Source organism: Neopsephotus bourkii, unplaced genomic scaffold, assembly GCF_033783945.1.
Source record: "Neopsephotus bourkii isolate Nb327-2 ecotype Australia unplaced genomic scaffold, CSIRO-AGI_Nbou_v1 NB_234, whole genome shotgun sequence".
Taxonomy (NCBI): Eukaryota; Metazoa; Chordata; class Aves; order Psittaciformes; family Psittacidae; genus Neopsephotus; species Neopsephotus bourkii.
Genome location: NW_026900744.1, coordinates 16,567,832 through 16,593,282, shown reverse-complemented (window position 1 = coordinate 16,593,282; position 25,451 = coordinate 16,567,832). Strand labels below are relative to the sequence as shown.

General features: G+C 41.2%; 1 protein-coding gene across 2 annotated transcripts in view; it reads right to left on the bottom strand.

The window, feature by feature from the left end:
* ACBD6 (acyl-CoA binding domain containing 6) overlaps positions 1–25,451 on the bottom strand; it is an 88,209-nt gene that overhangs the window by 57,143 nt on the left and 5,615 nt on the right. The window contains exons 2-4 of one of the 2 annotated variants that reach the window (XM_061345565.1): positions 24,457–24,521; positions 23,862–23,958; positions 2,755–2,837 (exon numbers count right to left, since the gene is read on the bottom strand). In XM_061345565.1, coding sequence (XP_061201549.1) covers positions 2,755–2,837; positions 23,862–23,958; positions 24,457–24,521 — 245 coding nt within the window. The remainder of the gene's footprint in view (positions 1–2,754; positions 2,838–23,861; positions 23,959–24,456; positions 24,522–25,451) is intronic. The other variant, XM_061345566.1, reaches the window with a different exon arrangement.

Below are 25,451 nucleotides of genomic sequence, written 5' to 3'. Positions count from 1 at the left end.
ACTCTTGTCTATCTCCCACTGCAAGGTGAGGTTCTGGGGATCCAGATAAATTAAACAACCTTTTCCTGCCTTTGCATCAGCAGAATCCTAAGGGCGTATGGTAGGCTGTATTTGGCAGAGTAATGCCTGAGAAACTGCTTTCAGCAGTCTGTGAGTACCCAGGGACTGATGAGGACTTGAGTTTTTCATTTTTAATATATAAAATACAGGTTGTTTGGTTGTTGGTTTTTTTTTTTTTTTCTTATTCTGGGCTTCCTTATTATGATCCTGTAATTAAAAAATATTTATCCTATCAACAGCCCTGGGAAACAGAGACTAAAGTGCTTTGACTTGTATCTCAATTTTTGCAAGCCTGTTGTAAAGCTTCAGTAGGCCCAACAGACAACTGAGTCAATAAAATAGCCTCCATCTAAGTTCTTCTCGTTTTAAGGTAGCATACACAATACACACTGAACTTACAGCACAGGACTTACCTGCAAGTATTAATGTATTTATGTATTTAAGCTATTAAGTTTTCTTTCCTCTTAAACATTTTCATTTTCTTCCTCTAGAAAAAATAATGCATTTTCCAAAGACTGCATTCTATTTACAAATGCACTGAAGTATTACTGAATGCTAACTTTATGCTCTTGTAAGTAGCCACTGACAGCCTCAGTAAAAGTCACCCTTCTCAGGTGAGCAATATTACTATCAAACCAAATCACCCCCTGCTCTAGAATAACCTTGGGTGCCAAACAATGTCTAAGTCACCCTCCTCTGGCTCATCTGCTTGCAGATTTGGTACCAGGGCAATTTTGCTAGTAGGACTATGTTTTTTCTATTATACTTATCACCATTAGAGATGTGGCTGCACACACATATTTCCTGTTCCAGAAAGAGAACGAACAGTAGACAAAAGCCATAGTACATTGGCAACTCTGAGAAAGTTGAATCTGTACAACCTGCACATAGGTGAGCACTTCCTATCTTGCAATTGAAGGCACTGTACCCTATGAATCAAGCTGTGCTAACAGACCACATGAGCTTCCATTCTGACAGCAGTCACGAGACTTCATTTAACTCACTTTTAGCAGAATCACCCTATTCCATCTGTGTCAGAGACTACATCTGCCTACAGCCTCATTTTGTAAAGGCTGCAACTATGCTATACTGAACATACAGCATATATGTTCTCATGGCATGCTTGAAAAAAAAAATAATATTTGGAGCTGTACTTATTTTCAAGACCTGCAGAAGTCACGTTCGCATGGAAATGAAAACAAAAATTTGACAAAATTTAGACTAGTCAAGCCTATCAGAGCAAACTCTGCTTTGCAGTGTATTGTGCTGTATTTCACACCCAAGAAGGAGCACAGGCAGTACTTGGGATAGCCAAAACTCAAACTACTGTAGGACTAAGCATAGCTCATACTTTACACCCAACACTGTGCAGCACTGATATGCTCCACTCCTAAAAGAAGAGCTCAAACAGGATTTAAACCACAAGGTCACAAACTGTCAACAAGGATGTTGGCCGAGACATACATTGACAGAGCGGGGAAGAAAAAGGAGCTTGTGGCTAGCAGAAGTGCTATTCCCCACGCAGTGTGTTAAACCAGGGTCATATCTGAGTACCTCTGGTCAAGGTCCAGGGGCAAGTTAAAAAATGTGTTGGCTCTCCATGCAAGGCAGAGAAGGCTGCTCCTGGCCAATTGCTCCACCTCACTAGAAAGTGGACTGTAACAAAGGTAAGTGCCCCTGCTACCGCTGAGCACAAAACTGCCACTCTATTTGCTTACACGCAACAGCCATATAAATTTCTACCTGAGCTCCTTTCAAAGGGTTTGGAGCCACCTTCTCAAGATTTATTTTTCATTAGTTTGTGACAACAAGTCGAAGAACTGCTGTGTTAGAGATTTAACACTTTGGGAAAAATCTAGCAAGCTTGGGAGGCTGTATGTAGAGGAATCAGTGTTTATCTTTTAATTTCCTGGGACTAGAATGATGCAAGACATTCAATAAAAAAAATGGCATCACATACACATAAATGGGTGACTGCAACACGACAGCAAACACTGCTCAAAAATTTACTCTTCCTTGACTGTTCATTTTAACTAAAAACACTATTCTGAAAGATCCTTTCCAAGCAATCATTTAGGTATTGGAGTTAATATTATACCCATGATTAGTAGTCTGGAACAGCAAAAAACCCAACCAAACAAAACACCCAGCTGTCTTTATTCAGTATCTAATGTCACCTACTACTTGCACTTTGACAGTTTTTAAATAGCAGCCATTCTAGTTCAGTAAATGCATTTCTGCTATGTTAGCTGCAGAAGCTAGAAAAAATTAATTTGATATAAGGTACAAACTCTCCCTGAAGGCAAACACTGTCCAACATTAAAATCTTCACTGAGCAATCTTTAATGAATGTATTGGTAAAGAAATAACTATTTGAAAAAGATAGTGTCTAAATAGCTTTCTATTAAAAATATCCAATATTACCTTTTTTTAGCTATATAACTGAAAAATGGGAAACCTTGCCCTTCCTCCACATCTTGTGCTAGGGAAAGGTTACTACCTGGCAATGATACAGGCAGTTATTGATTTAAATGGTTATGGACCTGAAAAGTTCTTTCCTGTCATTTATTATCCTGTTGTAGTTGCCACCACACTTGTGCAATATTAAAAAAAAAAAGGGGGGGCTTAACAAAATTAAATTAGAAAAATAGAAAAATACTGGTTTTAACTGTATTATCCAGTGCAGATAATCACCTGATTGTTTCTTCTTGATATAATGAGCTGACAACTGGGCCTCCAAATGCAGTTTTGCTTTCCTTTCCCCTCTTCTCTGTCATCTGAAAGAAAAAGAAAGATTGGTCCAGCATGCTGCCTCCCAGCCCACTCCAGGCTGTGCCATCCCCTATCTCCCACCCCTTCTCCTGCCCCAAAGACAGGACAAGCCCTCTGGAAGGCTCATCTTTATGACAGACAGTACCTCACAACCCTACTCCATGAAAAACAGGTGGATGGACGTCTCAGCAAATCAGATCAATGCTCCTCTGAAGGTGGCCCAGAAGGGTCACCCGAAAGGTAGGTTTGGCAGCCTTGCTGTCCTGCTCACAATGAGCCAAAGCTTTGTCTCTGCAGCACTCCCAGCTGTGGCCCTTTAGGGCCTGAAAGCTGAGCCTCTGTGAGATAGCATAATGTTATGTTACCAGATTGCAAAGCTTGCCTTTATAAATCTATTTAATATAGATTTAAAATTAAATTTTATAATGGGCAGCATTTCCAAATGATTTACTCCCAGGAACTCTAGGATTCTGAATGATTCCCACCATAATAGAAATGAACAATTAGAATAATGATTGATCGATATGGAGCCTCAGCCCTACCTTTTCAAAAAAACATCCTGCAGCTTGGGACCTTCAATTGGCTGACTTTACATTGATGCCAGACTTCCACAAAGGAAGAAGTGGCCTGCTGTCTGAAAGTCTGACCCTGTTAAAGGGTACAAACTACCAGAAACCCCAAGTCTTCCGTAGCACCTAGTATCTTGGTCTTCAAGTATGCAGTCAAAACTGGTTTGCAGTTCACAGCAGTAATTCCTTGTAAAGCCAGCCCATAAACTGCAGCATGCTATTGTTAGTGGAACAGTTCTGTGGCTTTCTGTGATAAGAGACTGGTACACCCAGGGTGAATAAGATCAGAAGCCAAGGGAAAGCTACTCTAACCTCTAGCAGTCCCAGTAGCTGCAGTACATTGCTGCTTACACCAGAAAGCATTGCTGCCTCATCAGAATTCTACCTAGAAGGATGTTAATTTTTTTAAAAAGTGAACCATGTTTACATTCGTCTTCCTTCCTTAGGTCACTTTTGTTTTAAATCAATCTACTACATTCTGCCCAGCCTGACCCAACCAGTTCCACGTTTCAGTTCTCTCTTCTGTACCAACCCAAAGTTATAACATTTAGGTTTACAAGTATCACAGACTTTTTTTTTTTTTATTTAAGAAAAAAACAGAAAGGACATTGGCTTCCCAAACTATTCCTAGCAGTTTCGGAATACCAGCTTAGGCAAGTAGGCTTTCTCCAAATAACACAGTTAAATGTGACACAAAGTTCTTTCCTGATGGGAAACGGCTCCAGTGTTTACAACGTAATGCTGAATAATTTTTTCAAGATGCGCAAAGAATCTTACTGCCCACCAGTTATTTCCACACCACTTGTAAAGAAAATCAATTTCAGATCATCTGCTAGTACATGCAAGAGTTGTTTCTATAAAACAAAGCTATACTCGCAACTAGTCTATCGTCTTTGGTATTGAGGGGCAGTGGTCATTCAATCAATATTTTTTAATCTATATTCTTTCATCTCTTCCCACTACAGTTTTTGGTTGTTACTTCCCCCCCCCCCCCAAGTCAGAAACAACACTTGAGAAAATACATTTCATCTTTCTAGAGGTAGAAATTGTAAAAAAGTTTTCTTGGATTAAGTTCACCTTCTTTGCACAACCAATGCATTTCTACCAAAGATTAATCACAGAATCATAGAATAGTTAGGGTTGGAAAGGACCTTAAGATCATCAAGTTCCAACCCCCTGCCATGGGCAGGGACACCTCGCTCTAAACCATATCACCCAAGGCCTCGTCCAACCTGGCCTTGAACACTGCCAAGGATGGAGCATTCACAACCTCCCTGGGCAACCCATTCCAGTGCCTCACCACCCTAACAGGAAAGAATTTCCTCCTTATATCCAATCTAAACTTACCCTGTTTAAGTTTTAACCCATTACCCCTTGTCCTATCACTACAGTCCCTAATGAAGAGTCCATCCCCAGCATCCCTATAAGCCCCCTTCAGATACTGGAAGGCTGCTATGAGGTCTCCACTCAGCCTTCTCTTCTCCAGGCTGACCAGCCCCAACTTTCTCAGCCTATCTTCATTTGGGAGGTGCTCCAGTCCCCAGTCATCCTCGTGGCCCTCCTCTGGACTTGTTCCAACAGTTCCATGTCCTTTTTATGATGAGGACACCAGAACTGCACACAATACTCCAGGTGAGGTCTCACGAGAGCAGAATAAAGGGGCAGGATCACCTCCTTCGACCTGCTGGTCACGTTCCTTTTGATGCAGCCCAGGATACGGTTGGCTTTCTGGGCTGCAAGCGCACACTGCAGCTGGCTCATGTTCATATTCTCATCGACAAACACTCCCAAGTCCTTCTCTACAGGGCTGCTCTGAATCTCTTCTCTGCCCAACCTGTAGCTGTGCCTGGGATTGTTCTGACCCAGGTGTAGGACCTTGCCCTTGTCATGGTTGAACTTCATGAGGTTGGCATCAGCCCACCTCACAAGCATGTCAAGGTCCCTCTGGATGGCATTCCTTCCCTCCAGCGTATCAACCAAACCACACAGCTTGGTGTCATCGGCAAACTTGCTGAGGGCGCACTCAATCCCACTGTCCATGTCAGCGACGAAGATGTTGAACAAGACCGGTCCCAACACCAATCCCTGAGGGACACCACTCGTTACAGGTCTCCAGCCGGACATTGAGCCATTGACCACAACTCTTTGTTTGTGGCCCTCCAGCCAGTTCTTTATCCACCGAGTGGTCCATTCATCAAATTGATGTCTCTCCAATTTAGAGACAAGGATGTCGTGTGGGACAGTGTCGAACGCTTTACACAAATCCAGGTAGATGACATCAACTGCTTTACCGCTGTCCATCAGTTCTGTAACCCCATCATAGAAGGCCACCAAATTGTTCACACAGGATTTCCCCTTGGTGAAGCCATGCTGGCTGTCACCAAGCACCTTGTTATTTTTCATGTGCCTTAGCATGCCTTCCAGGAGAATCTGCTCCAAGACTTTGCCAGGCACAGAGGTGAGACTGACTGGTCTGTAATTCCCCGGGTCATCCATTTTCCCCTTCTTGAAAATGGGGGTTATATTTCCCTTTTTCCATTCGTCGGGAACTTCACCTGACTGCCATGATTTTTCAAATATGATGGCCAGCGGCTTAGCAACTTCATTTGCCAGCTCCTTCAGGACCCGTGGATGGATTTCATCAGGACCCATGGAGTTGTGCACATTCAGATTTTTAAGATGGTCTCGAACCAATTCCTCTCCTACAGTGGGCCCAAGGTCTTCATTCTCATAGTCCCTGCACCTCCTTCCAAGACTTGGGTGGTGCGGTCAGAGCCTTTGCTAGAGAAGACTGAGGCAAAGAAGTCATTCAGAACCTCAGCCTTCTCCAAATCCTGTGTAGCTAGTTCACCTGAGAGCTTCCTGAGGGGACCTGTGTTCTCCCTAATCTGTTTTTTATTTGCTATGTACCTGTCATATTGATTAAGTAGATACATATGGTCATTGGAAGACTTAGCAATAAAAGCTTTCCCAAAAACGCTCAGCCAAAAAACTTTTATGTGGCTTTTAATCCATATACAGGTTACTTTGTCCAAGTAGTTTTTATCTCTTTCACACAGAAATAGGTAACTCAATATTCAGCTTATGAACGTTGAAGCAAGTTTATTCCACCACAGTCCTCAATATGTAGAGCAAGTTTATGAAAAATGTACAGGAAAAGTCTCAGCTCTGCTCTCAGGATTTAATGTGTGTCCCTATATTCTGCAAAGCCAAGAAAGACAGCATCAGGCCTCCACTGTTCATCACCACTGAATTTCCCAAGGGGAATCTGCTCAGGATATGAGGAATGCTTCTTCCCAAAAATGTTAACTCTGCCTCGACGCAGATACAAACTGGTTTCTTTCCAACCACCCTTGACAACTTGCCTATACCATGAGCTCATCTGCCCGCTTCCAATATCTGTACTACCCAGCCTGCCAGGGACTTGCACGCAATATCTGAGCACGACGTACCAAACTGGGTAATGAAAGAGGTGAGACAGCAGCTGCTCCTTCCAAACTACGTCACAGCTATTGTACTAACAGGAACCAGTGTTTTTATTTATCACTCATCCTGGCTGAAGTGATCAGTAATGCACAGATGCACTTTCCTTCTTAAATCTCTCGATATTTTTACAGCAGAAAAGGGCCTAAGCTGGAAAGATAAAGCAAACGCTACATATACACAGATAATCACAAGTAAGTTTAAGTTACATTACCTAGAAAAACGACAATGAAATTAAAAACTGACACTGCAAATTTTCCTTCTCCTCCGTTAAAAAAGGCACTAATAATTAACTATGTGGCTCTCAATTAAGCCAGCTCAATTTCTTTCACTGCTGGCAGCACTGTCCAAAAGCACTGCAGATGCACATGTAACTAATGATAGTAAAGAAATAACATGATCCCAGGCTCCCATAACTTGCAACCTGAATCCAACACAGATGACAGCAGTATTACCCATAGTCAGGGCCATGTGAGAGCATGCTGTAGGAAAGGCAAAATTACTGTGGGCTCTATGAGCATGAGAGGGTTGCCAGTTAAAAACTGGGAATAAAGAGGAATTTGTGACAGCACTGGAAGAAACTCTGGAGGATTGCACTCGAGTGCCAAAGCACACGCAGTGGCACATAAAAGCTCTGGGCCTTAAGAGGCACTGGAATTTCTCCGGGTTTTCCCCAATTATTGCCCGCTGATTCTTTGTTGCTTGTGCACAATTAAGGCTGATATCAAAGTCACTGTTAGTCTTGACAGGTAACTTTGGTAGGTGGATCTGGTTGACCAAAACTAGCATAAATCACGGGCAAATACGTGCTTCAGTATGCAGCATACGTACTCATTAAGAGACATTTTCAACTCCTCTGACTCCCAGTGTGCTCACCGCCTGGTACAGGGAGCTCCACTAAGAACAGAACTATCCTTCTCAAATGTCACCAGGAATGCCAGGAGAAAAGCTACACTCCTCCTGGAAAAGACAGCAGAGTATCCTCATCCCTGCCTTAGTGCACTGTATTTGTCAATAAAAGAGAAGCTCAATTCAAGGTACAATCGTACCTTGACTGGCTGTCACTGACAATGTTGCTCCAGACAGCCTTAAAGCCTGACAACCACTTTCTGAAAAAAATGGAAATACAGGGACTAATATTTGCTAACATCATTAATTCTTTTTTTCCCTTCCACTCCCCCTTCTTCCTTTATCCACGATGTCAAGATGTATACTTTTAAATTGTTGTCAGCCATAAAATAGACGTTGTGTCCCAGTTCAGAGGTTAACATATAATGACAGACACATTAAAAAACCCTGTCCAATGCCTCACTGAAAATTTCAGGTCCATCTTCTCTTCAACAAGACAGTAGCTCAACCTCACTTATAAGCTTTAACAATATTAAAGCCTAATCATGATTGAAAAAATAAAGGAGAAAGAGAAGATAGCTTTATCATACTAACCATTATGGAAACAAAAAACAATTAGACAAACATTTTTTTTTGTGAGGCTTTCAAGTTCACCTTCTATTCTGGTCTTAAAAGCTCCCCATAATCACAGCACGACCCATTTCTCCCTCTTGCACTTTTGGAGAGCAGGATGAAAGTTACCACCTAAGAGGAAGAGTGGTAGCTTCCTGTCAGGGTTGGTTTGGGCCAGCCTCTTGCTATATCCCTGAAGACAGGACAGGGATTTATTATTTTTAATCTCCAAGCACAAGCTTTGTTCCAATCTACACAAAACAAGCTATAAAAAATTTAACAAGATGGCACTTGCAAAGGTCCTTCTGATGACTCACTTCAAACTCATGTGCCAGAACTCGTTATAGAGATGCAAGCGAACTTACCATCTGTGATTAGCTGGGGTTGAACTGGACCGAATGGTATGCTATTGGTAAAATGGTAAACTATTTTATGTGGAGGGTGTATTTTATATACATGACACATACGTTATGAATCTGATAGAGGTACAGAGAAGTTCTACAAAGATCCCACAAAACAGCAGGAACAACACAGGTTTCAGTAAACCTTAGAAAACAAAAAACAAAAAACAAACCACCCAAAATACCCCACATCACTTGGAGTTAACAAAAGAGCTAGATCCTAGGCATGGGTTAAAAGTAGAGTATCCCAGTTTTATACAAAGCAAAATGAGAACTCTGCTTGGCTAGTTCTGCATGTCTAGACAACCAGCACACAGCAGCAATAGCTGTTTGGCAAGGCACATGGCTGAGTTACACAGCACATCTATCATTCCCCCAACTCCCTCACATCTCACTCTGGCTTTTCTCCACATCCAAAACCTTTAAAGTAGCTTCACATAAGTAGATATATAAGAAAAACAGAAAGCCATTAGTAAAAAGGCTCATGTGATCAAAATACTTATCTTTGAAGTTATGCTGGCTAATGCCTTAAAACGGTCAAGGTTTAAGTTCTTCATCATAAGGCATTTTGGAAACAGAAAAGTAAGGCAACTTAAATGAGAGCTATACATCAGGTTCTCAACCTGAGCCGCTACAGTGCATGGAAGAAGTTTCTCAGGTTGTTTTCAAAGGCTACTTATTGTATTATTTTTCTCTCCCTCTGAGCCTGAGGCAACTTGAGCCACAGTAGCAGCTGTATCCAGCTTTATGGGATGGAGACAAGAAACACTCCCAACAAAATTATTACCATCAAAACTTCTCAGGTGTTTCTGCTGCAGCAAATACATAGTGCAGGTTTCAATCTGCATTTTTTCTGTGTAATTCATCTTCCTATAAGCTCACCCATTCATCCAGGTGCAGGTGTCTGCATGGCACATTCTGACCTTCCTGTGTAGAACCCAGCATTGCTACAGGGACACACGTTACCTTGGCCAGTGCCAATTTGCAGAAAGATGCATATAACAAATCAGCAGCACAGTGTAATGCCCTGCTCGACAGCAAAGTGGCAGCCTTCTGCAGCCACCAGAGAAGCAACCAAAGCCTGCCAAGGCCTCACAAGATGCCCTTAAAGCTCTGGGGTGCAACCAAGGGTCCCAAGTCACCAAGCCTGGCGGAGCTGCAAGCACTGGATGTTCAGAGGTCTGCTTTGCAGCAGCAGGAGAAACCCTGGCCCGTGTCCCAAATCCCTAGACTACAACTGGGAGATGATAAAAACTCCAGTCTCTACTGCCATGATGGGACAGGCAATGTCCTGTAACCCTGCCATGGAGGTATAGGTAAATCCCTGAAGTGTGCTAACTGAACTGTAATTAAGCTCACATAGTTGTAGATGAGATATTTTACAGGAGACACTTCACAGAGTTAGACCAACATGACTGCAAGGCCTGCTTTGCTGGCCACCATGTCCCCTCAGTGCTCTGGATTAACATTTCTGGACACAATTTGAGGAGTGGGGATTATTAAGGAGTCAACAAGAAAACAAACTCTCCTAAAATTTCATACCCTTGCCTCCCCCCTTCCCCTCCCTTCCTCTGTGCTGTGGCCTGGCCATCCCCCTGGGAAGGGAACTTGGGCAGACACTAATTGTATTTGACAGCAGCAATTACACACAAGGCTGGAGATTAGAAGCTCGTTAATTGTGTGTGCCATAATTGCTGCTGTCTTTTCCTTTGCTAGTTAAGGCCAGTGCCAGGAGAACCAAGGGGAGGAGGATGCTCTCCACCCCAAATGCAGGTGGTCCAAAGACCAAAGCCCTTGGACAGGGAAGAGATGTCCTAGCACCGTGGGGGGCTCCTGACCCCACAGCAATGCAGGAGAGTCCCCCAGCAGGGCAGCTAATGAAGCATGAAATGAAGATAAACAATGTCTCCTTCCAAAGGTATTTTCCACCTGCATCTTACAGCTCAGCTGAACTTCATACTACCTGCAGCAGGAGGGAGGTAAATATTAACCCTTCAGAGGTGATGCTACCAAAGGAAATTTTTTGAGCCATCTATGAAACTAGGCACCGTATTAAATACTTGAGCAGGATTCATAAAATCCTCCCTTCTCTACTAAAATGGGTGAGCTCAGCATTTATTGCCACTCTCTACAGACTAGCAGAGGCCAGTTACAACCAAACAAGATGAAAACACACCTTGGCTGAGGGCAACCTCCCCATTCCACTGTGATGCAAAGCCACCTTTCATGAAAGGCCACTGCACCCCCCACACCAGTCATATTAATGGCTATCATAAACAGACTACTTTAATATTCCTCTCTCAACAATCCTCCTTGGCTCCCAGCAGCAGCTCAGCCAGAGCATGTACATGACTCAGCACCAGGAGCCTTTTCAAGAGACGACTGGGGGTCTGTACCATTGAACACACTGTCCTACCAAAACAGCAGTACACTCCATGGGATAATGCGGGGTTGGGTTTTTTTTGGTTTAAATATTGCAGGGACTGTTTATTGCCATCATGTTATATTGCCATTAATGGCTACATAATAACAATAATAATAAAAAAGTTTCTGATTCTTTTAAATCTCATCACAGAATTTCCTCTTAAAAAAGACATAATTTAAGACCGGAAAAATATTTTCAAGATTACATTCAAAAAACAAAACCAAACATACCATAATTAATGTCATAATTAAACAGTGGTGTGATCTAGAACAAAGCCTTGTAGATTACTCATTTAACCTACAAAGAGTTAATTAATAACTGTACCATAATCACATTTGGAAATTAGTAGTAAAGACAGGGGAACGGAAATAAATGTAAAATGCTTAACATAATTTTGAGCAAGTTCTATACTTGCCAGTAGCCATGATTTCATGACTCACTGTACATATGCACGGAATGGAATAATATGCTCAATCAAAAAAAAAAAAAAGAAGGAATGGCTTCCAATAGTTTTTTTATTTTTAGAGGGTTTGGGGTTTTTTGTTTTGTTTTGAATTTAAAACAGATACAGAGTTGGCAAACACAAGACCACCAGCAGGCTCCTGTTCCCTTATGTCCCTTTTGTTGACTGCAGTAACTTGCAGACTCCCAGCATTTGTAGACCAAAGGATGAAGCAAGTGACCTGCTTGCACTCTTCCAGCTTAAGGCACCTTACAGAAATTGAGAGCTTTTATGAGGGGAACACAGAGCATTGCATTGTCAGTCCTGGAAGCAATCAAACACTTCTGTCACATCTCCATATGAAAATCAACAAATGCCCAGGCAGAGAGGACCAAGCTGTAGATACAAACATAGCCTGTACTGCAATTGCTGGGTTTTTGTTGTTGTTTGTTTGGGTTTTTTGTTTTGTGTGGGGTTTTTTTGGGGGGTGGGGGGTGTTTTGTGTGGGGTTTTTTTTCTGGTGCAAATCACAAGATATTAATTCATACAGATTTACAAAGACATTTGTACGAGTAAGAAAAGTATTCCAAGCCAAACTGAAAACACTAAACAGCTACATAGCTTGGGGTGAAATATTCCAGCTCTGAAGTTGGAAAGCTGAAGTCAACCCTAATTTTTGAGAAATAAAGGACGGACATCTGCCATCTCCCAGCCTGCCTGTTGACATACTGTCATCTACTTGCTGGACTGACACTGGGCCAACACAGCATCAGCAAAGGCAAGATTTCCCCATTTACAAAAGGAAAAGCTCAAAGGCTCCTTGCCCAGTGCCACTGAAATTTGTTTCCTCCAACAGATCTAGGTTGTGAAGGCAGAGGGTGAATTTATGAGCTCTGCAGACAGAGAAACAGCAGAATGAAGAGCTCTTCACCGGTCTCTGTCCCCCCAGAGGCAAGAGAAGGTACAGAACATCCCAGCAGGAACAGGTTTCTGAAGTTATGGTGCAACCCTTTGCAGCCTCAGCCAGAAGGATGCAGTAGGATCTGGAGACAGCTGCCTGCTGAACAGCCTTTAGTGATGTGCATTGCGCTGTGTCAGAGCCTTAATGTGTCTTGCGTTGTTTAGTTCAGCTCAAAATAACTGTAGAATGCTATAGAGACATTTAAGGAGTGCCATCTTTTCTTACAATAGGAGTAACTGGGTACAGTAGTGCCCAATACTAGACAACATGCTCTTTAAAGGATACAACTCATTTTCCACTCTTAAGAAACAAATTGCCTTTACAAGACAAATTGCCTTACCAAACATCCAAACAAAATCTTAATCTCCAGTAATTACTCTCAATTCTCCTTCATACTTTGTGTAAAGAGAAAGCTAAACATAACCACTTAACCTTTTTCTAACATGAAAAGCTGTATTTTCACTACAGAAACAGCCTAATTATGCTATAGCTTATTTTACACACACACACACACACACAAAAATTAAAGCTATTTCTCCTAAGCAAAAGCATATGCCATTTTTAATTAACACATTCTCTCTTTTAAACCAGCCTTTACATAGCCATGTGAAGCAGCAGGGTACATGGACCCTTCCTGTGTCTGAATACTATCAAGTACATGTCTACAACTCCATATCTAAAAATCAAGCCATTATATACTCCATGGTAAGATAAATCCATAATTTCCATATAAATCCTAATTTTAACAGCCTCTGACAAACCAGGTTGACAGTTCTGCAACAGGTTACGTTACTTGAAAAATTTAAGAGGTTGCACCCTTCTCTATTTAAAGCAGTCAAACTGCTAGCACAGCCTGGTGAGTTTCTGGACAAAGATGAGCAGAAGTTTGACAAGAAGCTACTGTGAGCTCCAGGATGAGCCACAGAGCAATTCAAAGCCATATTCTGAATGCCCACCTCATGCCACAAGCAGAGGATACTGTCCCCCTGCTCCTCCCACCCTCACTGACCACCTCGCTTTGCTATGCAGGGTGACAGGACTTGGGTGCATTCAATCAGGCTTTTCTAGGTTTCTGGGCACCCCCCAAAAAAAATGGGGTAATGGATGTCAGGCAGGCTCTCCACTGCTTGGGAAGTGACCTGGCCAGCAGGAAGCTAAGACTGAGCAGAGAAGGGTCCTCTTACCCTCCTGGTCCTCCTCACCCCCCCTTGCAACTTCCTATTTGGTTATCCTCCCCTTCTAAACTTCCTGTTACATCAGGCTGACTCAGCCTGCTCCACCTCCTGCCTCTGCCCCAAGCTCCTAACTGCATCTCACTGCCTGCTTACCTCCCCTGATAGCCCACGGCAGCATCCTGCTTTGGTTCAACACCTCTCCTCTGTCAGCCCATGCTGCAACCTCCCCAGACACCAATTTTTAATGGTGCTCAGTGCTACCAAAAGCTCAATTTTCCAGTTTTTTTTTAGCTAGTGGAGTTCCAGTACAGAAATTAACACAAAAGTTTTGATTGCTGGTGGAGTCACTTCTCATGCCACAACACTGGTCTTTCCTGCTTCCACTCTCACACAACTGCTTCATAAAAACAAACTTTTCAATACTTCCATTACCCACATTTCTGTTGCTGGGGAGAAGCAGCATTGCTGCTAAAATCTGCAACAAGCGAAAACTGCACATGGCATTTCAAACCCTTCCTTAACCTTGCCAGAAACTGCCACCTCAAGGCCAAAATGGCAAGGGGCAATACTTGGTTACATCTCAGCCATTTCAGCTTGTGGTCTGACTTCTAAACAAATTCAAGGTGGCAATAAATTGCCACCTCAAGTTAGGCTAAGGTCTTGGGCTGTCCCTGGAAGTAGGAGCACCTATCCATTTTCTGTCCACTCAGCCACAGCAGCAACTACCTTGGTCCTTCGCTGATACACTTTCTCAGCTAGGAGAGCACTAGTTTTAAGACCACAGAATTCAACTGTCCCACATGCCTCCAATCCCACAGCTGAAGGATCACAGAATAGCCAGGTCCTGTGGAATTGCTACCTGTGCGCTAGAGCCATACGGAAAAATCTGTTACTTACTTGTTAAGTGGGAAAGAAAAAAAAGCAACTGGGTCCCTGCTGCACAGGAAGTCACACAGTAAAGTACCCTGCCTCATTCTATTACCTCCTGTCATAATTGAATGCCATTAATTTGATACATACATTAAAATTTTTCTTTCTTTTTTTTTTTTCCAGTTGCCTTTGGTATATCTGGCTAGCATGCAGTGTCTTAATCTTAAGGAATCATGACACTGGGATGCCGCACGCATCACTGTGCTGCAGCAGCACAAGCAGCGTCAGCAAAGCAGAGCTATAGCTCCAATTATTCTTTTTTCAGAATACATTCTAGAGAGTACAAGATACTTTTTTGCATTAGGGTGGGATGATGAAAATTAATTAATTGAAAAATTCAGAAGGAAAGAATATTTCATCTTTGCTTAAATGTTTAACAAAAATCACTACTTCGATACCCAAAACCAACAAGTCCCCCAATTTTTTGTTTGAAAGTCTAGAAAACAATTACTACATTCAAGTAGCTGTGAGAAAATGTATTATGCTGTTCACAGTACACTAACACGTAGTGCATCAGCACTGCTGGTTCCCACCTGAAAAAATGGAGGCTAACATTGGTACAAGCAAAAAAATTAACTCCTGGAGAGCTAGTAAGATTGCGTATTTAACATACAGTACGTCTTACTAAGACCAGGCAGGTTAAAACTAGCAAGAGAGAAGAGATATAAATCCTTATCATGATCATTTTTTACTTTAAAGAAATTTAGAAACAGAGAAACATGGGCAACCTCTGTCCAGTATTCCAGTCCAGTTTGCAATACACAATTGCTTGCACTGCTGGCCTGCTTTCTAAGCTTCAACCGTTCTAAAATACAGGCTTACAGCTTGACACTGTTGTATTTCAATCAATCACTTGAACAAGGATTGCAATGCCATAAATAAAAGGAGCTGAGACCATAAATTTCATCAGAGATGTAAAATCAAAGAGAACAATCCAACAGAATCCCAAGGGGTGGGAGGCTGACACATATTCCAGCTGTTTGTATTTCTACTGTGAGACACTTGTTCACTTTAACTTTTTTACTCCTGCACAGCTTGCTAGAAAAACAGTTTCAAAAAACTGGAGATCTCACTCTGGATGTGGCATTTTGTTTTGTGCTGTACAACAGAATGCAGCTGCAGAAGAGAAAAAGCCCTATAAATTATCAAGCCTGTCCACAGGCAAAATCCCAGACTACCACAGACAACAACTCAACCAGCACAGCACCACACTGCCTGGCATGTGAGTCACTTGTTTGAACAAAGCATCCTCTAACACCTCCATCTTGGCAAACAAACATCAGCTCCCATCTATGCTGTCATCATTATAAACAGAAGTTACACATACTGTTTTATTAATCTGCTTCCTCCCTTAAACAATAGCCAAGGGATGTCAGTGTTACCCTCACAGTACTACAAGAACTAACACTGCCCATGAGCCTGTGATGCTTTTAAAAACCAGCAAGCAGGAAAATGAATTTGATTTGCTGCTTGGAGAATAACAGTCAACACAACAAAGCAGGTAGGTAACACACTACTCCCTACTTGGTTTGCCAAGGTTGATCTATTTTGTATGGAATAAAATTGATAAGCAGTTACATGTGCAAAGAAAGGGACAGAAAATAACCTATGGACAGTTTTGTTTATGAGTACAACCTATATCAAGTACTTAAAGCATCAGCACACTTTCCTCATGAGAAGGTACAGAAAAGCAAAGGATGCAACATAATCTGCCTTTATTGCAGAAGTACAGGGAAATTTAGTTCATGTTTGCAGTGTGATATCTTACTGTCTTACACAACATGAACAAGAAAATACCTACTTGCTAGTAAGAGAAATTGGTTCTGAAAGCATGCGCCAAAAGCAAAACATTCATGGCCTAACTTGTGCAGCCAATATACCACCATTTTCCCAGCTTTGCTAAAACAAGGTGGGTCACTCTGCCTGTAGTCTTGCATGTATAAATAAGGTGCACACAAACTGTGAGTTTTTGTTAGACATGCACGGCACAGATTACTCCCTCCCACAGGAAGACTGCACCTACCACTAACTCTATTTGCATCCTAGAGACTGTCCCTCACACTGGCAAAAAGTAGCAGGACAGAAGAATCCATTTGTGTGTTAAGATCTAGCCCTCTTAGGACATATTCCAAACTACTGTATACCCAAAAATGAGGTTCACCAAAACCCCTACTCTGCAACTTGCCTAAACCCAGAGGACATTGCTGTTTTACATGTCCCAAAGCTAGAAGCCTGACACAGGTAAGTTTTGGGTTATTTTTTTTCTTAATTTCTAGTGTTTCCTTTTCTGCTAAAAGGATAAAAACTGAAGAAAAAAAACACCACTACCAAAAAACAAGGCTTGCTGTTTGGTTTGTTTTAAAGGGGAAGAGCCTGACTAGAGACTGAATTCTCAGTGATTTGTTTTTTCCAGTGTGGTCATCCTTTGAAATAGGAGCTTATGTGTATGTATGTGTATATATATATATATATATATATATATATATAAACAGTGCAGTTTGTTTTCTGCATTTTGTCACAACTTTTAGGTACAATTATTAACCTTTAGGTAAAAATAAACAAACATGAAATTTATTATGGCAAAGTAACACACAAGGATCTACACAAACCCAGAAAGAAAGGGGAGCAGTGAAAAGCAAGCACTGCTGTGTTGCTCACAAGAACACAGGAGGCTCCTCATCCCAGTACACTGCATTAGCATGGCAAAGGAAGGCAAGCTTTACTGGGCAAAGCAGTAATTCTATTAGTCCCCACTTTACACGATGCAATTAAACTGCTTTTATACTACAAAAGAAATAAAGTCATTATTTTCAAAGTTTTTGGCTTCCCAGTGTAGCAAGCCATAAACTGAGGTATTTACCCAAACTAACTACACAGCAGGTACATGAATACACTGCTGCTCATGACAGGCAGAGACCTAAATGGGTCCTTTACTGTCCTGCTCTTCCCATCCCCCTTGTAATCCTGCCCACACCACTCTGCTGCTCTTTCCCAACCACAAACAGTGGCTGCTTGAACAGATTGTCAAGGGAGACATCTGTTTGATGGACAGACAAAACAGGAAAACATGATGGGTGCACTCATTTTGTTTACAGACCACCGTTATTTCTAATGCATTTCTTAACTTCTAGAAGAAATAACATGGACCTGCAGTACTAACCAAAAAAAAAATTTGGAGATTTTAGCCTTAAACTAGAGCATGATTTACCATTCCCTAATGTAATTCTTAGAAGTTGACTAAACGTAAAAACCGTGAACTGTAGAGCACAACTTCTTGCTTCAGAGATGAACAGGCCAGATTTGAGCAATGAGGCCAAAGTTAAGAAAAAAAAAAATCAGGTTTGGCTTTCAGAATTCCTGTTTTAACTGGATACAGTCTGTATTTGAGTTACTACAGAAATTTTAAGTTGGTTTTGAGACCCTACTTCAATACAAGAGGCTTATCAATTTAAATCAACTGTTAAGAATATTTCAGTAGCACCTGGTGCAACCTACAAAAAGCACACATTTAAACTCAGATCCTCCGCAAGTCTGGAAATTGTTTCTCCTGGTTTTCACTGTATCCTCAAATTTAAAGTTCCCTTTTCCACATTTTATTTTCAACTTGCTTGTCACATTTAAAAGGTGAGAGAAAAAGGCTGTTTCAACAGAAAGAAGGGGGAATGGACCCCAGTCCTTTGCACAGGGTAACTAGACACCCACCTTATCAAATATTGCCCCCTGCAGTTCTTCCTGCAAAAACACCCACTGGCCACCAGACAAAACAATTTGCTTTATTCTTGCAGGTTTTCCAGCTTACTGGACTGCTCTGAGCCCGCAGCAATAGAGCATTTACTGGTTTATTCACTCTGAATTTTGTTTCTTTTTCAGGAGACTGACTGTCTCTTCCCCAGGTGTCCTCTCCCACTACCCTAAACAGCACAACTTTATGCTCCCACACCAACACAGCAATACAGGTATTTTACTCCCATTGAATATTGGTCCAGAGTGCAAAGGAACAAATCCTCCTCTACTCAAAGCACAGAATACTTGGAAAAGAAAAACCAAAAACCAACCAAACCAATCAACAACAACCACCAAATGAAAACAAAAAAACACACCCCCTCCCCCCCAAAAAACCAACAACACAAACAAACAAACCAAAAAAATAAGCTTGGCAGCTTTCTCCCCAGAAACATCAGCACTGGAATTTCAAACCTTTAATAGCTTAAAAAGATGCCTAATGAATGTCTATTTTCTTTGAACTCAAGCTCTCTTCCTGCTTTGTCTTAGAGACTGGTCTATGCTCTTCAGATTCCTAACATGCAACTTTTCTCATGACACAGCATAAATCTTACTAAGTGAATTATTGGTGAAGTTGTGTCAAACAAGTTAAAATGGCAACTTTTTTTTTTTAATATAGGAACAGAAAATCATTACATCCTCCTGCAAGTTTCAGCAGTCAAAGCAGATACAAAGGACTCTGAGTATTTGGGGAAGGATGGCATTGAAGTTAGTAGCATGACAAGCTGCTGAGATTGGAACTGGTAAGTCTGCAATATAAGAAATAGGAAGAGGAAATATTTAGAATCAAGAGATGCCAAAACTGCAATCAGCAAATGGAAGTCTAAAACTGATGAGCAAATCTGGATGCTTTTTTATTCTTTATTTTTATTGTTTAAGCTGTGCCATATAACCGCCTTGTTACGAGAAACAATCAATAACAGCTCCTAACCCCCTCACTGCAGTGGCATGTACCCACCTCCAGCCCCATCCCTTGCAACATGAACCCAGTTAGAGACATGTTCAATGCTGCTGAGCAAAAAAGGTGCTGTCCTGCCTCTGGGTGGTCAGTCACTGCAGATATGAACTCCCAGGACAAACTGAATGCTTAAAGCCAGTGGGGATTTGTGATATTGAATACATGACACAGATTAGAATTTTAGGCTTTGTGGGGAAATAGAAATACAGCCGCCAAGACTGTCTCAAAAACTGTAAGGACTAGAAATGCTCACAGAGACAGTCATGTACATGAGAACAAAGCTAGCAAACAAAGATGTGAGACAGCCTGTGAAGGTGAACCTCCCTAGATCACTGAACCCACTGCTGAGACTGCAGCATAGCACCACAACAGTGGTACTACAGAGGCACACAGTGAGAGAAAGGGTCAGAAGGATAAGCACACATAGGCAGTAAGCTGCAGGTGGCAGGTAGGGAGAGCAGGTAGACAGCATTGCCAAACTTACACATCAGCAAAAGCCACCAAAAGCTGCCAGTAAAGCAGAAAGAGAACAGGTGAACATAAAAGAAATGAAGCAGCCAGGACACAGATACCTGTCCAAAGAACTCAAAGACTGTGGGAGGCGTTGATGGCATAAAACATTTTTAAGAAAGCAAAAGAATTGCTTCATAAATTACTCTCTGTTCTGGAGGAAGAGTGAACAGACTTGAAGGACAGGTGATGTCTCTGAAATATGCAAATAGAGCTGAGCTGGTCCAAGCAATTACCTTTCCATTGCCTGGAACTTCAGACTCAAAGGAATGACTCACAAGAAAGAACAAGAAACAAAAGAATGTGCTAAAAGGTAGAAAATGACAAAGGAAGACTGCATCAAGAGGAGATTGGAGACAAGCTTGGGAAAGTATAGTCCTGACCTCCTACTAACACCTGTACTAGGGAAAAGGAACAAAACAACCTGTGACACAAAATCCAGTGAGACCAAGCCAACGCAGGAAGACCTAACTGCAAAGCATCCACAAAGGCCAAGGTGATCATCGGTTCTAGACTGCTGGGTTTAAAATAAAGTAGAGCAAGAAGATTCCTGTAGCTTCATGATTGTAAAGACAATGGACCTCACCTCAATATCCCTTAGGTTATGTGCTATTTTAAATATTTCCTAGCAAACAACATTAAAAAAAAAGTGCTATGACAATTTCTTTCCAGGTTTTAGACAAAGCCCTGAAATAAAAGATTAGGCATAACTATCAGAGAACCTGCTAGCAGCAAGGTTAGAGAAGTAAGACAGACTGGAAATAGCCATGGAGATGAGACAACATACATGCCTCTACTGTCAAAAGTGGTATATCAGCTTCACAGAGCACTGAACACCTGTGCCTTTGGCCTCTACGCATTCAGTTGTCTCTTAAGAAAGTGTAGGTACTCTAGACTTCATACAGGAGTAGGAAGCAGTAGGTCAGATTTTGGCTGCTACTGGTGCTCCACTGCCTCTGAACACAAATTCAGGGTGCTCCTACTGCATCAGAATGCTTTTACTTTGTTTTTTTTTTTCCATCCAAACCAAGCAAAGATTACTAAATTATAGCAGTCACAGTCTGATGCTGAAAATGTACTAATACAGAAACTGCAAGGTCAATATGAAAGAATGAATCAATGAAGAATCAAGAAAAAGGAATGAGGAAGTAGATCTGTTTGGACTGCATAAGAAATACTGCATTTAGTTCCATTCTATTTATTAAGAAATATAGTGACAGCCTGAAAGCTGTGGAACAGCAGCATACTTGCTGGGAAAAAAAATGAACCTATGAAAAGGATAAGGTGTTTCCAAGTTTTAATTTTTGCATATTTAGTACTAAAGGATCAAGACGTGTTTGATGACATGTGTTTGATGTTGTTTGAGAACAACACAGGAACAACTTCAAGGGATGGGATGAACTGCTGAAGAGAAAATATGTAGATAATATTGAGAAAACTTTACAATACCAAAATTCATACAGCTGCACAATGAGGAATTAAACATCCTTATACTGTAATTACTATTTAAGATTCATAATGCTCTGCAAGCTGAACTTTTCAAATTTGTACCAAACACTTTATATTGTTTTTAACCAAATACTAGGAGTATTTCATTCATGATCTACTGAACATAAGAAAACTCAATGGAACCCAGCAGATGAGTATGTAAAGGTGACACAATGACAGTGATGAAGCACCTTATAATGTACCCACAGATCTTTTCTATAAATCTAATTTGAAATTTGAATACTAAAATAGCTATTTTATCTCCATCTCCTGACACATGCATCTCCATCATTTTAAAGAACAGAGCTCCCTCTCGTGGCTCCAGAAAGTGAATGGGGGAGGTGTGGTGGAGTACAGAGAAGACTTCTGATAACATTTTCGTCACATCAAAGTGGATTTAAAAGGACACTGTAGTAGCAAAGACAGGTCACTTAAATATACATTTTAATGCTAATTTCTAAATTACATTCTCTGCTAATGTAACTTTATCTGCTAGGTCTTTCTGCACCTGAGCACATCCCTTCAACGGCAGGCACTCAGATCTCTTTACAGGTTTCTAGCTCAGTCACAGATAGGGCACAGGAAGAAGAGGACAAGAAACATGGCACATGTGCAGCGGTGCAGGGACAGTAAGTCAGGTAACACTACAGATTTTTCCCCAGCGTTATAGCTCTGTGCACTGAGACCACACAGGAGAAAAAAAACAAAAAAGGCTTCAAAAAGCCAGGAAATGCATGTATAGCTACATGTGCAAGAAGCACATCTACTGAAACACTGTAACAAAGCATCTGAAAAAAGAAATTTAAAAAAAAATCATATTTCTTTAAGCCCCTCAAACTCAGCTCTGCCATCTTCACAGAAACTTCTTTTCAAGCTCCAGCACTGCTCTCCTGCAAGCCCACGCTTCTTGCATCAACTATGCAAAAAGAGAGGATAGAGCAACACAGGAATGAGGAAACACACTGGTGCAACAACACTACCCAGCAGTCTAGTTTCTGCTGAGTCCTGAGGACAAGGTTATGCAAGGACAACAATGGGAAGAAACATGCTCATCAGGATTCATTCCTCACCTTCAGGGAAGAAGGGAGGAGCAGCATGGCAAAGCATTCTGTTTGTTTGTTTGGTTTTTTAAACTAACAGGTTATCTCCCTTTCTTAGCTGACAATTTTGTAACCTAAAGGTCACACCTGTGGCAGTATTCTCTGAGGCAAGAAAGTGAAGGGAGTACCTAAAGCTATGCGTGTTGCCATGCATGAGAAGTCCTGTAACAGCAGCTCTCCCTATAAACATTCAGGAAAGTGTTGGTGTTTTGGTGGTGGGTTGTTAGGGTTTTTTTTTTCCACTGTTTAATGAATGTTCCTATGTTTCCCTTTACACTGCTAGACACTTTTTTTGGATTCTTTTAAAATTTTTTCTGTATGAGAATTGTAGATTGGACAAGAATTTACACAGCATACAGCCTGCTTTGCTAACTGCCCTGCACAACATATAAAACTATTTTCCCCAAGGGGAGAAAAAAGGGTTGCCTCTGAGTTACAGGACTTCTTTTGCTGCAAACCCAGCATTAACACCATGAAACAAGAACTAGTAAAGAAAAAACAATTACTCTAAAGTCTCTGGAACAGCATCAGAAGACAACTGAGAATCAAATTCTTGATTCAGTGGCTTGTGCTCACAAAAGATTTTGCTTCCAAAGCCCAGGACCAAAAAAGAATCAATGAAAAGAACCAAAGAAAAGAAATTACCATGCCTTCAGCATTTTGCTATTAGTAAGATATCTCCACTCTATCTCCAGTCAAAGGCAATACTCCCTCTAAAGAGCAACCCTCTTTAAAAACTGTATAAAATTCAGTCTATAAGCAGGGGGATATCTTTAAATATTCAATCAAGTAACAAACTTGGTAGATTAAAGATTAATTAAAATTACAGTAAAGTCTCCCTATAACACACCCATATAGGACTTACAAATACACTTGTTATTCTGAAGTACCTAATCATAATCAAATTTGGTAATTTGCTGCACTGAAACAAAAAGGAAACATTTTTAGAATTGATCATTCAGTTCATGTCACTTTCATGGAGATTACTTGGTATTGATCAACATTTAAATAGTAGTTGAAAAGAGAAAGATGAGAAAAGCATAAAAAGTACCTTTACATGCTAAATACAGCATGAACCAATAAAAGCAAAATTAATTAGATCACTATAGCAAAACCAACCCTGTGCATGCGCTCGCTGTAATGAAGATAATTGTGAATGAATTGTATGGTTCTTCATGTCTTGGTCATAACAAAAGAAGAGTTTTAAAAAATTAATTTAGACTTAAATCTGTTCAAAATGAAGCTTGCCATGCTGCAATTAAAATCTTTCTGAAGCTGGACCCTTGTCAGCTTCACAAAGACAAACACTAGTTTATTCTCAGAACAGTATTTGTGGTTCCTACCTGTGGATTCCAGCTGGGGTCCAGTTTTTTCACTGTAGCAACATACTCCTGCATAGCTTGATGAGGGCTGGTATCTCCCAGGGCTTTCCAAGCCTCCCTAAGACAGAGAGCAAAAACATCAGCAAGCCACTTGGAGACAACATAATGTGTTTTTATACCAGTGGAACACAGTGAACAGACTCATCTAAATACTTCCAGAGAGTGTAAAGCCATCTTTCATTCAGTTTGAAAGGGCCAGCTTTTCTCCAAAGCCATGAATGGCCACTGTCAGTTACAGCACACCATTGTGAAGGAATCTTTCAAGAGATCCTGGTCCAGGGCTGGAGCATAGGTTGTGCTCACAAAGTAAAGCTGTTTGTAAAGCTGTAGCTATTTTCATAAATTTTTTGTTGTAAGCAGATTAATTTTGGATGAGCAAGGTGAACTCGGGAGCCTGGATTTCACGTCTGCATCAGGCACAGCAGCAAGCATTTCCCTATTAAACAGACTCTGAGTTGACATCCTCTAGGTCCATAGTCTGTCAACAGATGAAGCAGGACACAACAAAAAGTAAAGCCAGAAATTGCTAGGAATTACAATAATTATTTCCTCTTACCATTTCTGCTTTCCCTCAAAATCAAAGAAGCTTGGCTTGGGAGTGTTACAGGTTCCAAATTTTACCTAAAGAAAAGAAATTTCCTTCTGTTAGAACAAAGCAAAGGGAAAGCAACTTGCATAAGGGAAGACTGAGTTCTGACGTTCCAGGGTAAATTCAGAGGAAAGGTTTGTGAGGGAAAGAACTGACACAACTCAACCCCATTTTACTCTCATTTTAGCTCTCAGTTATTAGCACCTCTGCATTCCTGTGTTTTCTTTGTGCGATGCAAGGAAAGCAATTTTGTTATGCAGTTCATTTCTTTTGCATGCATTACCCAACAGGGATAAACAGCAAGTGATTTCTCAGTTAATGTTATGTTTATTACCGAGCCAAATGTTTCATCCTCCACCAATATAAAAGAAATTTTCTATTGATTAGAGTTTCTACAGAGATGATTCTTCATTAAGGCTGAAATTCATCTACTTCCGCACAAAACTCAAGTAAACAGTCTTTGCTTAATTATTTTCAAAGTCCTCTGGAAGGCAAAGGGACAATCTCAGAGCACAGGAAAGCCAAGCAGCTTCTGAATTTGCTCTGAGGCACCCGGCTGCAAAAGAAGCACTGCATAAGAGACAAGTCAAGGCTCAACTGTCTGAGATGGATCAGTCTGTGAGAAGCAAGACAGAAATTAAGATGTGGGGGGAGAAATAAGAAACACAAGGAAGCAAAGGAATAAGCTAGAACTGGCAGACTGATGTATGTGGGGAGGGGGTGGGTGGGGGGTGGTGGTGGAATAATCTTACATCCAATGTAAAATGGGCTTGGTACCAGTGAGATTCAGACAGTTTTCTATGGGCTAATGTATTGACGGAACAAATACAAAGCCTTTCCTCTAGCTGCCCTATCTCCTCTGTAAGTTCACCCACAAAGACTGACAAAAGCTACACCTGCCCAGGGCTTCAAAGGCACAACCATGTTCCTGCAACGAGGCCAGCACTGACAATTGCCTCCAT